The sequence below is a fragment of the Rhinolophus hipposideros genome, assembly GCF_964194185.1.
Source record: "Rhinolophus hipposideros genome assembly, chromosome: 20".
NCBI classification, from domain to species: domain Eukaryota; kingdom Metazoa; phylum Chordata; class Mammalia; order Chiroptera; family Rhinolophidae; genus Rhinolophus; species Rhinolophus hipposideros.
This window is the reverse complement of record NC_138066.1, coordinates 38,286,887-38,303,962: the sequence shown is the minus strand read 5'-3', so window position 1 is coordinate 38,303,962 and position 17,076 is coordinate 38,286,887. Positions and strand designations below refer to the sequence as shown.

Genomic DNA, 17,076 nt, shown 5'->3' with positions numbered 1-17,076 from the left:
GAGAAAAAAAAAACACATGTCAGGAGATGCTGAAAGAACATTAGGCAAAATAATAGATATTCGTAGTATCAACTGTAAGTAAAATAAGAATAGAGGAAATTGCTAGTATGATGGCTATCCAAAACCAATTTCTAAATAGTGCAGCACTAAAGTCATTTCCTTTCAAATCATGAACTAGACTGTGATATCCATTGTCATTATTATTCATCGTTGTTTGTGGATGTTTTAAGCATTGCAATAGACAAGAAATGAAATATTTGGTCCAAGTATAGAGAAAAAAGGTAAAAAAAATTTCTTTTCTTCTTTGCAATTGCGTACTCAGAAAACCTAATAAGCCCTAATTTTAAAAAAATGGAATTAATAAGGGATTTTGAGGGTGGTGGTTATAAGGCAAATATATAAAAATCAATCATGTTTCTCCACACTAGCAGTTGCCATCTGGAAATGGAGATAGGGAATGGTATTCCATTCATAAGAGCAATTAAGTCCAGAAAGTACTCGGGAATTATATTAAAAGGGCAATTACAGAACCTATCTGAAGAGATAGAAAACTATAAAATCTTACTGAGAGACATAAAAAATATCTGAACAAATAGAAAGGCAACAGCCATGTTTTTGCTTGTAAAGGTTTACTATAAAATAAATGCATAAATTTAATACAATTCCATTTGTAATACCAATAGGGTTTTTTTAGGGGGTGGGTGCGGTGTTCTGGGTTAAGGATGGAATTGATACAATTTTCCTAAAGTCAAATAAGATAATAAATGTTTGAAACTAGCCAAGAAAATCATGAAAAAGACTGGTGGGGGTGGGAGGGCAGGAGTCGTGCCCTACTAGATGAGAAGCATACTGTAAAGGAATGGAATGCAAACAGTATGGGGTTGGCACAGGAGTGGACAGATTAGTGGAACATAATAGAAAGCCCAGTAATAGGCCTCTGAAAAACATATAGTCATTTAGAAATGACAAAGGTGGTATTTCAGGTGAAAAAGATATTTATTAATAATTGGTGCTGGCACCAATATCCTTATTTTCTTGAGGTATAAACGGAGCTCAGCAGTTGAGAGGGTGTGGGAGGGGACCTTGAGTGCTAGGCTGCGGGGACATCCGGGCAGGTCCAGGGTGGATGGTCCTCATCTCACTGTGTCTCTGCCCAGGTGTTGCCATGGTGATGGCGGTGGAGGACAGCATGGTGCAGGTGGTGGTGAGGGTGCGGCCCCTCACCCCTCGGGAGTTGGAGAGCCAGCGGAGGCCTGTGGTTCAGGTGGTGGATGAGCAGGTGCTGGTGTTTGACCCTGAGGAGCCCGATGGGGGCTTCCTTGGCCTGAAATGGGGCAGCACCCATGAGGGCCCCAAGAAGAAGGGCAAAGACCTGACGTTTGTCTTTGACCGGGTCTTTGGTGAGGCGGCCACCCAGCAGGACGTGTTCCAGCACACGACCCACAGCATCCTGGACAGTTTCCTCCAGGGCTACAACTGCTCAGGTGAGCATCCGAGCAGCGATGAGGAAGGGCCCTGGCCGGTCACCGCCTTGCCTCCCTGCTTCCTCTTCAGGGTTTCATGGGTCTTCCGACAGGCGCCCACCTCCCCGTCAGCTGGGCACTTGTTGAGGAGGGCTCTGACCCTTGCATTCTCTGTGGGTCCTCCATTCATTCTTCTGTGTGTGAGGCACTCTCCTGGGCCCTGGGATTTAACAGCAGGTCAGACAGACGTGGTTCCTGTCCTTTAGACACTTGCAGTCTAGAGGGGGGAGAAGACACTAATCAAAATGATACCCACCAATGGGTGGCTATAAACTGAGGTAAGTGATATGAGGGAACGAGCTAGGGGCCTTCAACAGAGGGAGCTTCCTAGAGTGGAGAAGGCTTCCCTGAGGAAGGGAGAAGCCCCACCCACAGTGGGGACCCGTTGGCCCTCGAATCCACAGGCCTATAGGGGAGCCGGGACATAGACATGCAAAGGAGAACGCAAAAGCTACAGTACAAATGTGGGGCGTGCAAGTGGGTATGAGCAGTGGACTGCAGATGGAAGGCAAAGGAAGCGGCTTGGGGAGGAGGGAAAAGGGAGCTGGGCAGATGTACATGGACGGAGCCGCTGGAGACGTCGGAGCTGGTCCTGCCGCCACCCTACTCCCTACTCTGTCCTCTGTAGTGTTTGCCTATGGGGCCACTGGGGCCGGGAAGACACACACAATGCTGGGAAGAGAGGGGGACCCCGGCATCATGTACCTGACCACCATGGAACTGTACAGGCGGCTGGAGGCTTGCCAGGAGGAGAAGCGATTCGAGGTGCTCATCAGCTACCAGGAGGTAGGGCTGTCCCCTCCCTGGGACAGGGGGGCCCCATCCCTCATTCTCACAACCACCTCAAGAGAGAGAGGAGTGGCGTGAGCAGGGGGGGAGAGGGTGGTAGGAAGGGGGTAGATGGGGGCGCAGTGAGAGCCCAGAGGGCAGGTAGAGCTCAAAGACTGCATTTGAGCTAAACCTGCTCCTCCTTCTCTTGTCACTTAACGTCATCCCACAAAATGCCACTCTGTGGTGGCACCTGGCCGTGCTTCCCCTGCCCGGCAGCTCAGGCCTCCCAGCCCGCAGGGGAGAGGTTCCGTGACTGCCCCTGTTCCTCAGGTCTCCCTCGCTTCCTTTCTCCTCAGGTCTACAATGAGCAGATCCATGACCTCCTGGAGCCCAAGGGGCCCCTCGCCATCCGTGAGGACCCCGATAAAGGGGTGGTGGTGCAAGGGCTTTCCTTCCACCAGGTGTGGGATGGGGCTTGGGCGGCACAGGCAATCACACTGGTCCTCTGGGGTTCCTTCCCCAGGCAGTTGGGGGATGCCCCGGATCCCATGATGGTGCCGGTAGCAAGGGGGGGACATGGGTTCTGGAGAGCAGCCCTCCCGTTGGGGGAAAGTGCCGGTTGGGGGAGACCACAGCCCCCGTCCTGTTCATCTCTTCTATAGCCAACTTCAGCTGAGCAGCTGCTGGAGATGCTGACCAGGGGAAACCGGAACCGTACGCAGCACCCCACGGACGCCAACGCTACTTCCTCCCGCTCCCATGCCATCTTCCAGGTGAGAGGGGGGGTCGTGGATCAGAGCCTGAAGATTGGCTCCTGCCATCCAGCACCCCCTCACCTCTGCCCTCTGTCCCCCAAGATCTTCGTGAAACAGCAGGACCGGGTTCCAGGTCTGACCCAAGCACTTCGGGTGGCCAAGATGAGCCTGATTGACCTGGCTGGCTCAGAGAGGGCATCCAGCACCCACGCAAAGGGGGAGCGGCTGCGGGAGGGTGCCAACATCAACCGCTCTCTGCTGGCCCTCATCAATGTCCTCAACGCCCTGGCCGACGCAAAGGTAAAGCTGCACAGACCCAGGGTCCCCCCAGGACAGCCACTGAGAGTGCCTAAAGCCAAGGGTCCCTCCCTCCAGCACCGGGCCAGAGGCTGCCAGGTCCCAGCCTGGGCCCGTCTAGTCCAGCCACCTCACCCCGTGCCCGCTCGCTGCCCTCCAGGGCCGAAAGTCTCATGTGCCCTACCGGGACAGCAAACTGACGCGCCTGCTCAAGGACTCTCTGGGGGGCAACTGTCGCACGGTGATGATTGCTGCCGTCAGCCCTTCTGGCCTGACCTACGAGGACACTTACAACACCCTCAAGTATGCCAACCGGGCCAAGGAGATCAAACTCTCGGTGCGTGCCAGCTGGGAGCGCCGGCCTGGTATGGGGGGAACCTCCAGGCCAGGAGGAGGGAGGGACAGGACCCACCCGCTTCCTCCAGGGCCTGGAGCAAGTATTCCAACCGGGCAGAGGGAAGGCGTTCCCTAGCCTCTGTCTTCAGGGAAATTGTTTGTGGTAGAAGTGACACAGCTCTCATCCTTGGGAAGACAGCAGTTCGGGAAGAGGCAGGGCAGTCTCCAAGTCCTGGAAAAGGAGTAAAAGATCACAGCATTGGGATGACGGAGGCAGGATTGTCTAAAGAGGGAGGGGATAGCCGTGTGTTGACCAGTGATTGATCTTGTTCAGACTTGTTTTTAGCAGCATTACCGTATTTCAGCAAAACAACATAAACACCAACATAAAACACAGACCAAAGCAGAGTGGCTGCAGTTTCCCTTGCCTCCTCCAGGGAGCCCTGGCGCTCCTGGAGCTGCTGAAAAGCCCCTGGCCTGGTGAGAGTGTATTAGTCAGACAGTCAGGGGTCTTGGGTTCAAAGGCAACCTCTGCCTCTTGCTGTGGCCTCAGGCGAGCCAGCTTCCCTGGTCTGTTTCCCCAGTCCTGAGGGTGAGTCACGGGAATATGCGTGAGGCTCCTAGCGCAGTGCCTGGCCGTTGGAAGTGGTTGCTTAAAGCTGCTCGGAATGAACAAACACATCTCTCCCCTGTGCTCCCCTCTCAGCTGAAGAGCAACGTGATCAGCCTGGACTGTCATATCAGCCAGTACGCCACCGTCTGCCAGCAGCTCCAGGCTGAGGTGAGGAGTCTCCCTGGGCCGGGAGGCAGGGTGCCCTGGCTTGCGGGCAAGAGAGCAAGAGACAGGAGTGCTGGGGTGTGGCCAGGGCTCTATGTACCCCCCAGCACCTCCTGTGCACCCTTGGGGTTCTGAAGGGCTGGCTACTTTGGTTCCAGGTGGCCACCCTGAGAGAGAAGCTCCGAGTGTATGAGGCGGGAGCCGGGGCCCCACAACAGGACCTTCCACAGCCCCCCAAATCGGGCCGTCCACAACAGCCGTGAGTTCTGTGGCCCATACCTGCTCCATCCTTCAGCTCGGCAGGGAAAGCCCCCACTCTCCAGCTTCTGGAGGGCTAGGACTCCTTGCCTCTGTGCTGACACCTAGGGTTAGGGGTTCCCACTCAGTGCCCAGCACTCTGATTGTCACCTAAAATGCTCTGTGTCAAATGAATAAATGACACCACAGATCTTATCAGCAGCATCTTATTCAAAAGGAGGTACAGTTAAGGGGTGGGTGTCATTGTTTCCTAAACCAGAACCTTGCTGATTCCTCCGCCCTTCCGCTACTATGTATTTGTTCGCCAAGCATCCATCCCTGTGGGCCCTGTACCACCTGGTGCTACCTGCCCCCTCCCTGCTTTCCCACCCTGCCCCTACTTGCCTCCTCTCAAACCCTTCATTTCCCCCTTAGCCTTCCAAGCTCCTCCCCACCATCCCGCCTTCCCAGCCAGCCCTGCCCCGCAGAGCTCCACCCAGAGGCTGCGGTCCTTCCAGAAGAGAGCCTGGGGACAGAGGCCCAGGTGGAGAGGGTCGTGGAAGGGAACTCTTCAGGCCAGGAGCAGCCTCCTGAGGACAAGGACGAAGGCCCGGCCCAAGAGGTAGGACTTGGAGCTGGTGGGATCCTGGAAGAAATGTTCCTCCAAATTCAGACTCCCTTTAGTCCTGGGTACTCTACCTGGATGTCACATCTTAAGTCAGTAGGAGGCTTTCAGCTCCTGTGCAAGAAAAGAGCTATTCTGTCAGGTCCTGTGTGTCTGGCAGTAAGGAGCATGCGTGTTACCAGCAGGGGAGCAGGGAGGGGGGACAGCGACTGGGAGAAAGAAAGCCCCTACCAGGACCTGGCCAGTCCAGGAGCTATCATTCCCACTTTTGGAAGGGGAAAAGATTTTAGGAACTGCTTATGTAAGGAGGGAGGCCATCTTGGGCCCTCTCCCTGTGACTTTCTCTTTAGGTTCCAATGCAGGTGCCAGAGCAGAGCCTCAGACACCCACCGCCGGGGTCCCCTGGCCTGACCCTGCAGCCCAAGCCAGTTGTGGACCTCTCACCACAGAAACTGGGAAGCGACCGTTCTAAGCAGTAGGTGTCTCCTGGCTCTTCTTTGGGGTCCAAGGTGGGAGGCGATGGGTTCCAGCCTCCTGAGGTGGGAGTTGATGCTAAATCACAAAAGCGCTGGTTGTGCTTCAGTTAAGATTTAAATCTTTTTTCATCACCATTGTCCCTTATCTGCTTTCGACAACCTCATATTATCACCTACTCTATTTACTTAATCATTTCTCTATCTATTCCTCAATGTAGCTGGCAGCCCAACAGGAAGCAAAACACCAAATTCCATCCAGATCGCTGGCAAACACTGAGTTAGGGCAGGGCGACCTGGGCTAGTGCTTTGCTTTCCGGTCTGAGGGGCAGACTGCCTGTCCTCAGCAAGGAGGGAGCAGCCGAGAGAAGTCAGGTGGCAGGCTGAGGAAGGAAGAGCCTTCCTGAGTCAGGTGTTTACCATGTGTCTTCAACAACAGACTGACTGTAGCTGTTTCTTCTCCGAAGTAAATACAAACCACCACCCAAAGCCAAACAGAAATGGACTTTGGACCATTCTTTCTGTGCTGAATAGAGAGATACTGTTAGTATTTTTTTCCTTGGCCCCCAGAAAATAAATCCCTTGCCACTTAACTCTGCTGCTGCCAACCCCACTCTGCCCTCCCCAGCACGCTTCACGCTAGGCAGTATATTTAAAGCTTCTGGACAGAAGGGCCTGTTTAATTTTATTTTTTGTTGGGGAGTGTCTGTTCCCGACTCAGCAAAAATGCTGCAGCCGGAATAATCAGCAGCTTATTATCTGTCTCCTGCTGCCTACTCCCCAGGGCCCAGGAGGGGCAGGGATGCATTGGCAGGATGTCCCCTTGATCCCCAGGGAACAACCACAGGCTCCCACTGATGACTCAGGGTGTCTCTGCTTGGTGTCCCCCATTGCGAGGAGAGAGGACGCCAGGGTTCTCATTTCTTCTGCGCCTCTGGTTTTGTGGCCTCCGACAAGTTACTTCAGTCTTGGCTATGATTTGGGGAATCGTAGGCCTTACTCTCCCTACTTCTTTGAGCTGCAATACTAATAAAATGTGACAGAAGACCCCAAGTATTAGGGGTTGCAGGACATTCTAGATCATCTCCATACTTGGAAACACCCTAACAACCAGATAATGGGAAATAATTTCTCTTTGGCTTTAGACGTTAGACTCTTAGACCACCAGGGTACTGAGTTGATCTAAGATTTTCCAGTTCAATGGTTTGTAGAATTTTTTTAGCTGCAAAGTCCTTTCTTCACATGAACTCTTATGCTGAAATCTAATGTAGAACAGATAAGGCAGAGCTGCTTCATTTAAGATGTCCTCGGATGGGTTTCTTGAAACCTAATTTGAGAAAAACCCCTGCTACAGACCAAGTCCCCATTTGTCAGATAGGGGTACTGAGGCATCTCCCCCGGGCCACACAGCTTCAGCGAGAGGGATGGGGCCAGACCCAGGTCATCTGACCTCCAGCCTAGTGCGTTTCTCCCCACACACCCCCATTTCTCAGTAGCCCAAGCTTCATACGTGTGGCTCAGGTGGATATAGAATGAGTTTCTGCTGTGTCTTTTTTAATTTACATCCTGCCTTTTTTCAAAAAGGCCTGGAGGCTGCTTTAGAAAATGAGTTCGGGTTTCCCGAGCTCACACTGAGGGCAGAGGAGGGGGCTCAGAGGTGTCCAGGCAGGTAGTAGATTATGCTACCTGAGGATAAATTATTGGCCATGACTAATCCCCACCGAGATAATTGTGTTTATTCTTCTATCATAGGTGTGCCTGACAGAAAGGAAATTTGCTTTATTAGAATCTAAATTTACAACATCAATAATCGCATTACTATCATAATTTTCCTTAAATAGCCCCTCAGTGCATGTGAAATATCCGCTGATTCGCACATACTCTTTCAGGATCCCAACCAGTAAGTAGAGTTACATAGAAAGCTCAGACTGAATGCCGTTGTGAAGGTCTTCTCAGAACCAAGATCACACAACCTATCTTATTTCATCTCCTAATGAGGTAGATGGCATTATTTCTATTTTACAGAAAACAATAGTTAGCCAACCTTCTAGTGCTCACTATGTGCCAGGTACTCTTTAAACACTCTCTGTATAAGGTAAGTCATTTCATCCTCCCAACAACCCAATGAGGTGGGTGGTACTTGTTATCCCCATTTAAAGGATGTGGAGACTGAGGGTGAGCATGATCCACGCTTAACAGCTGGGAAGTGTCAGAGCCGGGATTGGAGCTGGCAGGCTGGCCTTCTGACTTGAAACTGGCTCTTCACTACTAACTTTATTGCCCCTCGGGAAAAAGAACTTGACTCAAGATCATAGCAGCAGTAGGTGACAGAGCTACACGGAAACTCAGACCTTCTGAGTCCAAGGCCACTTAGCGCCCTTTCCCTATTTCCCAGGTCACTATCTTTGTTGGGGGCCATGTTTAGTGCGTATGCGTAAAGCCTCCCATCATTACCTGTGACCAACTCTGCCAGCTTTGGTCTTCAGCAAGGGTGTGGCAGAGCAGGAGCCATGGCTGGGATGACCAGCCAGCCAGCCTGAGGCAAGGCAGGCAGGAGCCAGGGGCCAGCCCACATGAGCTCCTTACCACACCTGGAGCAGACGGGTTGAGTAGGGCGGGGCTCCCCTTCCCTCTGTTCCAGGTTGGCGCTGAAGGTGCTATCCCTGGCCCAGCGGCAGTACTCCCTGCTCCAAGCAGCCAACCTCCTGACCCCCGACATGATTGCAGAGTTTGAGACCCTGCAGCAGCTGGTGCAAGAGGAAAAACTTGGGCCTGGAGCTGAGACCTCAGGGATTCCTGGTCGTGCCAGAGGGGCACCTCTGGCTCAGGAGCTGTGTTCAGAGTCAAGTGAGTCTTGCTCTTGCTCTGCCTCTGCCTGTTGGTGCTGTCTCCAAAGCCCAGCTGGTGCTGAGGGGTGGCTGGGGCCTCCGACGCTGGGTTATGCCTCGGCAGGAGGCTAGGCCCCTGGGACCATGGACTTCTGCATACAGAGAAGCCCCAGGAGTCAAGGCAGAACTGAGGGGTTAGCGGCACCTGCATGTCTCCAGTGTCTCTCTCCTTAAATTCTAGACACTCCTTTCTTCCGGTCAGTCCATGATCTCCCCTCAGCACCCTCCTTCTCTATGCCCAGAGGCTCCAGGATACTCTGGCCCTGTAACCCGGACCATGGCAAGGCAACTGAGTGGCCTCGTGCACGTTCTCGGGGTCCCACCTGGGCCTGACCGCACCGCAGCCCAGACAGTGGCACAGCCCATGGAGAAGAAGAGAAGGAGGAGACTAAGCCCTTCAGAGCAAGAAGGTCCCCCAGCCCCGAAGCAGGGGACCAAGCGCCAGCGCCAGTCCTTCCTGCCCTGCCTGAGCAGGGGGTCACTGCCTGAGGCTCGGCATTCATGGGGATCCACCCCCCCCAAAGGGGGAAGGGTCTCTTCCCCCTGCCACTCCCCTCGCTGCCCGGCCACAGTCATCAAAAGCCGGGTGCCGCTGGGCCCTTCTGCTATGCAGAACTGCTCCACCCCTCTGGGCCGACCTGCAAGGGACCTCAACGCCACCTTTGATCTCTCCGAGGAGCTCCCCTCAAAACTGGGTTTCCATGAAGGTGCTGCCTGGGAGAATGTGCCCCAGGAACTGAAAAGGCTGGATCTGCCCTTCATCCCCAGGTGGGTCTCCCTTCCAGCCTCCCTCCCTGCAGGGGTCAGGGGTCAGGCAGGTACAGTGGTGCTGCCAAGAGGAATGGAAGACAGCCCAGCTCTTGGAGCCAGAACGTTTGTCGTCTCTTTCCCTGTGGTCTGATCAGGTTGGTCGCTCCCCAGGCCCAAGAGGGCAGAACATACACCTCCATGGAGGCATTGCTACTCTCAGGGGCCCTGCCTTGTCTGTCTATCTCAAAGCCACCAGCTCCATGCTGGTTTGTGGCACACCCATGAGTAGCTAACGGGAGGGTCAGCAGGGAGCAGGAATTCACCAGGGGAGCCCAGCCAGCTCTGTTCCTCTACATTGCTTGGCCCCTTTGACCCTACCTGAGTTCTGGGTCCCACTAGGAAATCCCTCTCTGCTGCTGCCACCCCCACATTTTACCCTCCAGCCCAGCATCTGGAACTGGGAAGGGGATCCTCAGAAAACTTTATTCAGCATTTTTCAGTGAGAAGAGGAAGTTCTCAACCCTGCCTTTCACCCACATGGCAGGGTAGGAGAATAGTGACCAGCTCAGGACAGTCCAAAGCCAAGAAAAAGTGGCAGGCTGACCTGGACTTGTGAGGCCAAGGGCAGCAGGCTGTCCACCGCCCCCCCGCCCCAAACCACCTCTCAGTAACAAGCGCCGAATGGGCAGGTGGAAGGGTGAAATCATTTGAACTTCAGTTCCCTGGACATACCAGAAACTGACACCTGGACGTTCTCCCAGAACAGATCTGTCACTCAGCTGTCAGCCCAGGCCGAGTGAGGCAGGGAGAGGAATCCACCTCTTAGTAGGAAGAAACCTCAGAGGTCATCTTGTTCAATTTCCCCACCCCCCACACTGGACTGGAGGAAGGAGGTGCTGGCACCCTTTGCCGGTTCCCTCCTGACCTGCCTCCCGTCATCTTTCTCCCTCCCCCAGTGGACCTGTGCCCCTGTTCACCATGAAGGGCCCCAAGTCAGCGTCTTCCTTCCCTGGGACCTCAGCTCGCAAGAAGAGGCGCATTATGAGGTGAGGTTGGGGAGGTCTGAGGGGCGGGGGAAGCTTTCATCAGGGCGTTGGATGCCTGGGCCAACTACAGGCCCCCCCATGTGTCTCTGGACCCCTTGGAGCCAGTAGCGGGGGTCCTGTGAGCAGGGCTGGAGTCTGATTCTCTGAGGTTCCCTTGTCCCTCGCTATTACAGGATTATACTAGAAGTGAAGGGTGTCTCCCTTCTTTGGTTAAAGGCCACCGGCCCCCTCTCCATGAGGGAGACATTCAGTGTTCATTGATTCATTGAGAGAATGGACCACCTGCCCCCGCACCTCTCAAATCCCACTAAGCTTCCCTCCCCCACCTCTCCCAGCCTCAGATCTGTCTTGAAAATACTTGGTGCTCATCCTTGCCCTGCTCTCAAGGCTTAGTGTCTCCCTCTACCCACCCACCCCCAGCTGCAGCCAGGGGCGTGGCTGTGACCTTCCTACCTTCCCTCAGTTCCTTACTCTCCCGCAGAAGCCGCATAGCCTGCCTCCCCAGCAGCACCTTGAAGAGGCCAGCTGAGCCCCTGGCAACCCCAGGTGACTGACACTGAGAACAGGGGTGGGCTGGGCCACGATGACAGATGAAGAGCATTAAGAGGGGACAGGGTAGCCTGAGACCCGGGTGAGAGGAAGGGTACTTCCAAGTGTCCTGGTGACCCTGATAAGAGAGATGGGAGATGAGAGGGGGGAGGAGAACAGTGGACACAGCCTCACTTTTCTCCTTCCTCCCTGCCTCCCCCTGTGTAACTGGCCTGCAGAGCTCCCCTCCAGTCCCCGCTACCCTGGCAACCAGAGGAGCCAGAAGGAACTGATGAGGGCTGGGGGAGCGCTGTTAGTTGGGAGCTGCATCGCCAAGGTGTCCTGACCGCCAGCCCCTTTTGCCTGGCCGTTCCCCTCCTGAATCCCGGAGCGCTGACCTGCCTTCCTCTGCTCGGAGCAATTAATGCCAACACCCTCTTCCTTCATTAACACTCCTCCCCCAGCCATTCATTCAGCTACTTGGGTGCTTATTAATCTCTTGTTACACTCAGCTTCTCAGCATGTATACATTCATTTGTGACTGTTAACACGTTGCTATTTTAAAGTGTGCTGCCCCCATTCCCCCCGGTGTATAACACCCTTTCTGCAGGCAGGTGGCTTTGGGAGCATTTGTTCTCTGCTCCCAGTCTAACGCAGGGCCGTGTGCACTGAAGGCAGTGGAGGGGGGATGAGGATGCAATGGGGGCATAATGGGCAGTCCCAGCTCGACCCTTCCTGGCTTCTGAGGGGGCCATCTCCAGCCCCATCTTCCCAGCCTGGAGCAGGAGCCCCAGCCCAAGCCACAGTCCTGGTGATGATACAGATGATGGCAGTGACTTGATTTCCAAATGAAGATGGCTTCATTGTTTTTACCTTGTTGTAAACGGGATACTCAGTCAGTGCAAAAAGAAGTGTAAAAAAGAAAGGGAAATGCAGCCTTAATGCTACCACCTAGATCTCAGAGCTGTTAACACTCGGATTTATATCCTCGGATCCTTTATCTCTGCATAGATACACGTATATACATATATGTAGATATAGATATGTATTTTTATTATAATGGTTAATAAAACATCTCTATCCTTGGTGTGTGTTTCTCTCTGTACACCTAGGGAGAATAGCAACACACCTTCCCTTTCTCACCTTCCCACTCTTCAGGACCTCAAGAAACTTCTGGGTATAGAAAACCTTTCCCTCTGCCTCCTGCAGGATTGCGTCTGCTCCTGAGCAGGTAAAGGAGGAATGACACGTGGAGGTCTGCTCCGTCCTTGGGGTGTTAGGGGTCCTGTGCTCATTCAGTCAGTTGGGGAGAGAGTCTTCGTGGTCCCCAGGTCTTAGCTGAGGCTCCAGGCTAAGCCCCAACAGGCTTGAAGCCAGAGAAACTTTCTTCCTACCTGCCCCCGAAAACCCCACTCCCCATCCCCGTGGGTGACTTTCCTTTCTACTCGTTTGGATTGTGACAGTTCAACACAAGTTTACCTGTCTCTCCAGGAAGACGTGGCTGTCTGAATGAATTACTAGTGTAAACAAAATTACAGGAGTCCGTGTTTAACTTGCTTCTGAAAACAAACATGTTAAAAGGCATTTAGCACATTGTGAGTAGTGTGTAAATAATTCTGCTAATTTCAAATGAGTCCTCACTATTCTGGGGAGCAGCCTCCCCCCTCCCCCAACCTGGTGAGCCCCTCCCCGCTCCATGCTGATTCCTCTTTGGAGGACTGGAGAAAAGGAAGGGCACAAAGCAGAGAACTGAGATCCTCCTACTGTCTGCAGGCACCTTCCCAAAACTTCACTGTCTAATGGGGTATAGTGAGAAAACAGACGCAAAGCGGTTAACAAAACATGCCTGGAGTTAGCACCAGGATTCAAACTGGGGTCTGATCCTTTGCTTGGCACCAAGCTGCTTCCCTTCAGAAGTGAACAGACATCATTTCTTTCCATGTGCCTGGGGTTCCCTCCCCTCCAATTAGTCTTAATGAGTTTCTTTCCCCCTGCGCACCGTGATTCCCACAGAAGCAGTCACAGCTTCACATTGGTAGCCCCTAGCGGCCTGGCCTGGCGTGGTGCTGTGACCTCAGGAGGCCTCGGTGAGTGCCGGTTGGATTCAAATTGAATAACTTCCCATTTCCTGCGGCCCTCACATATATTATCTCATTTGATTGTCATCATCACCCCTGCAAGTGCAGCGGCAGCAGGCACAGGGCAAGGCAGCTGGCAACCAGGGCCAGGAGGGCAAGCTTCACACGACAGAGTCCATTGCACGAGGCAGAATTCGCTTGTGCTAGGGGCAGCTGACGCAAGTGGAAAAGGTCACTCTAGATAAGGGTGTTCTACAGCTGGCCATTCACTCAGCAAACACTTGTGGCTCCATGATGCAAAATGTGCTCTCGGGTGACCCATTAAATGTACAAAGACTCTGCCGATGGAGTTAAAGACATGTGGCTCCTGCCCTCAATCACGGGAGGTCAGGCTGTGTGTGCCCATTCGCTGAAAGGCTGCCTGGCTGGCCCCATCTTTGCTGAGAGCTGACGGGGACCAAGGGGACAGCGAACTGACAGCCAGATCGCAGCTGACATCTGTAGGCAGTGACAAGGCTCTAAGAATGGATTGTTCTTACACAAAGAGCGTCATCCTCAAGACACAACAATCAAGGGCTCCCCCACCTACTGCTGGCCCAGCCTGCTCTTAGATCCTTCTCCCTGCTTTACCTGGCCACTGCCACCTTGGGGGTATTTGCAGAGCCCCTCGCCACATCTGGGAGTTTAGATGTATTCTCTTCCCAGTCCCTTTCCATCCACCTCAAGCCCTGTAGCTCAGGCCTGGACCCCACTCGGGTACAAATTCCTGCCCAGTTCAGAGAACTGGGCTCACTGCCAGGAGCTTCAGACAGAGACAAGACATAGTCCCTTCATGCAGGGAATTAGGATGGCACCTGTCCTTGTTACCTGAGTGTAAGCCAAACCTCCATCAGTGTTGGGACCTGTCAATGGGAGGGAACTGGGCTTTCCCCTGGCCACCAGCTTGGCCCCCACAGGGGACCCAGTCACCACATGGGAAGCCTCCTTGGCAGCTGCTAACTCAGGAATCCTGCCTCCCAGACCCCTGCTCGCCTGTCCCCAGGTTCTCCCAGGAATGTCCCTTTGGCTCTTGGCGAAGTTTGGGGGATCCTCGTTCCCAGAAAAAATCTAGCAGTGTGCTGTCTTCCCCTCCTCCATAGTTCTTTTGTGCAGAGGGACCCAGGAGGGCTTTGGGATGGAGGATTGGGGGTTGAAAGTTATCAGAGTCACCCTGGGGGCCTAGAGACGATGGCTGTTTTCTAGCTCCTCACAAGGGCTCCCCTCAGCTCGCCCACAGAACTCCCACCCCCATTCCCGGGCTCATCCTGTCCATTGGAAGGACCACTGGATTGGAAATTACAGACCACCCGCCAGTCCTCTCCTCCTGCCAGGAACGTATCTGGTCCCCGCCTCTCACCCTCCTAGAGGGACGCAGTCAGGCAGGGAGACGGAGGGGAGTGGGGAGCATGGCAGATAGGGGAAAGCAATTAAAAAGCCACTCTCAGGGTTAGAGGCTGAGAAGTGGAGGGAGACTGACGCAGGCCCCGGCTGGGGGAGGAGAGAAAGAGCCCGAGCTTATTAACCCCAACACAGCAGCCTGGCCCCTGGGTCTGTGAAGGTGAGTGAGCTGTGACTCTGATGCAGGGAAGAGAGAGAAGGAGTCTGGGAGTTCAGCCAGGAGCCCTTCTTCAGCCACTGGAGTTAGAAGCTTCTAACCAGCAGAGCCTGGCTGGGCATGGGCTGCGGATGGGAGAAGGAACCCACCCTGGCATGAGGGAGCCCTCTTCCACCTGGAAGGGGGAGACAACCCCTGCCCTGAAGGAGCTCCCAGCTGACTGTGAACCATGGGTCCTCACATCAGGGAGCTCCCATCCAAGGGGAGAGGGTGACTACTGTCCTGTGGATGCCTTAGAAGTGGGAGACAGATCTTATTTTTAGGGTGATCCCAGTCTGATGAGACATAGGTCTTAGCATTAGGAAGTCCCCATCCATGGGGGGAGGCATGGCCCCTTTCCTTGGGAAGCCTCAGGCTGAGGTGCAGAAAAGACCCACTCCTATGGGAGATGTTGACACACTAAGAACTTCTCAAACTGAATAGAGTTGGGGCCTGTAGTCGAGGGTTGAGGCAGAGCAAGGATGGAAGAATCAGAGGCGGGAGAGCAGGCTGGGAAACAGCCTCAGCTCTGAGTCTCCTCTGGGGCAGGTGGACATAGTTTGTATGTGTCCCCTGGCGGCCTAAGCCATGAACAACTAGTGGTCTGGGCCAAATGGTGCTGACTCCCACACTCTCCTCACTGGGTGCTACCCCCAGCCTCCTATCCACACTGCCAAGTAACTGCCCTTTGTGTGTGTGTGTGGGGGGGTCAGAGTGAGGGGGGCTGCCCACACACTGTCCTCTGTCCCTCTCTCATCCCCAGTGGAGTCAATAGGACATGGCAGCCCTCTGGTGGACCCAGCTCCCACCCCTCTGAGCTCACCCCATCGCAAATGTGCTAACATGTAGACAGGTGAAGCACCTGGTAGGTGTTATGAAATAGAAGCTGATTTGTCGAGGGTCTGCTATGTCTGGCTTTCACCGATTTTATCCTCATAACTACCAAGGAAGTAAGTATAGGGAGTCCGCATTTTACAGATGTGAAAATGGAGACTCAGAAGGTTCTGGAAGTCAGCCAATACCATACAGCTATTGAGTGGCCATGGCTTTGCTCTCTGACCTAGAGGGCATTGCCATAGCAGTCAGAGGCGACTCTAGAGAATAAGGGGGTGATGCTTCTATGTGATACAAATTTGGGTTTTGGAAAGCCTGCCCACTACTGCTGAGACCGCTTTGTCCCTGCCTCTACAAGGCTGTGGCTACTAGGACCTGGGCAGCTGAGCACTGCCATCTAGTGGCCATGAGCGCCAGGTTCCCTTTCTTAGGGCTAGGCCATAAGATGGACAGACTCAGCAGTCTGCAAGGGGTCAGCCAGAAAGACCCATATTCTCTTCATCCCACCCACTTTTGCTGCCCACCATGCTGTGCCAGGCACTGGGAGAGGGGCAGAGGCTTGAGCGGAGCCAGTGGGCAGCGGTCCAATGGCAAAACAGCCACTTGAATTAGAGGCTGGCAAATTTGGAAAATGCTGGCACCTCGTGTGTGCGTTGAGGCCAGGTGTGGTATTGGTCTGTCCTGGGAGGCCTTTGGGCTCTGTGGGTAAGAGGGCATCCTGACAGGTTTTGATATAGGGAAGAAGCACAGTGGGTGAGAGGTTACCTCGTTCTCATCTCAGCTTGAAGCAGGGCACGGCTTGGCTGAAGGCCCTGTGCGGGGCGCCCCGCCCAGGCATCCTCTCCCCCTGGCCTTTAGCTTTCTGTCTAATCCAGAAGGTGGTCTAGGGATTGGCCTGAGGCTCCAGATGTTGAGGCCCTCGGGTTGGGGAAGCAAGAGAGGAAGCACCATTTGATGGGGCAGGTGTGCATGATTGTGTGATCTACGAGAGAGAGAGAGAGAGAGAGAGAGAGAGAGAGAGAGAGAGAATATAACTATAATTTGGTTAAATGAATGCATGTTGTGAAAAATCATGCAGCTGTTAAAATGATGATGTAGATAAATATTTATTGATATGGAAAAATGTTCACAACATATTGTTGAGTGAAAAAAAGCAAATTACAAAGTAATTTGTACAGCGTGAGCCCACTTGTAAAAAACTGAATTTATATGTGTGGGGAAAAATCTGGTAGTGTTTATCTCCAGGTGGCAAAATTATGGTTAATTCCATTTTTTTTGCATATCTGTAATTTCTAATTTTTCTACAACGAATGTGTAATAACAAAGTAATGAAAGTGGGGTACACAATCACAACAAAGTCTTTCTCCCTAGTTGGTTCTCTGTGAAGATATCTTGAGATAGGTAAAGGCTGAGTTCCGGGATGGGTCTGAGGGTTCGATGGGGCTTAAAGATGGAGCAAGAAGCCTGGGCCTATGACAGGGGCCCAGGGAGGTGGCTGAAGAGGGTGAAGGTGGGGCCTCCATT

At 53.5% G+C, this 17,076-nt stretch overlaps 1 protein-coding gene across 1 annotated transcript; it reads left to right on the top strand.

Moving 5' to 3' along the window:
* Nucleotides 1-1,163: 1,163 nt before the first annotated feature.
* KIF18B (kinesin family member 18B) lies at nt 1,164-12,092 on the top strand. Its single transcript, XM_081028404.1, has 15 exons — nt 1,164-1,484; nt 2,152-2,309; nt 2,651-2,755; nt 2,957-3,067; nt 3,152-3,349; nt 3,507-3,683; nt 4,389-4,463; nt 4,619-4,719; nt 5,133-5,319; nt 5,673-5,797; nt 8,437-8,642; nt 8,926-9,451; nt 10,390-10,479; nt 10,943-11,025; nt 11,247-12,092. The coding sequence occupies exons 1-15, from the start codon at nt 1,166-1,168 to the stop codon at nt 11,351-11,353; spliced, it is 2,568 nt and encodes an 855-aa protein (XP_080884530.1). The 5' UTR covers nt 1,164-1,165; the 3' UTR covers nt 11,354-12,092.
* Nucleotides 12,093-17,076: the final 4,984 nt, after the last annotated feature.

What these genes read in the sequence shown, in the direction of transcription:
- KIF18B (XM_081028404.1), top strand. Translation starts at nt 1,166, where the DNA reads ATGGTGATGGCGGTGGAGGACAGCATGGTGCAGGTGGTGGTGAGGGTG. An exon ending in TCGGGCCGTCCACAACAGCC is followed by an intron (nt 4,720 to 5,132) that starts GTGAGTTCTGTG and finishes TTTCCCCCTTAG; the next exon opens with CCTTCCAAGCTCCTCCCCAC. An exon ending in AAGAAGAGGCGCATTATGAG is followed by an intron (nt 10,480 to 10,942) that starts GTGAGGTTGGGG and finishes ACCTTCCCTCAG; the next exon opens with TTCCTTACTCTCCCGCAGAA.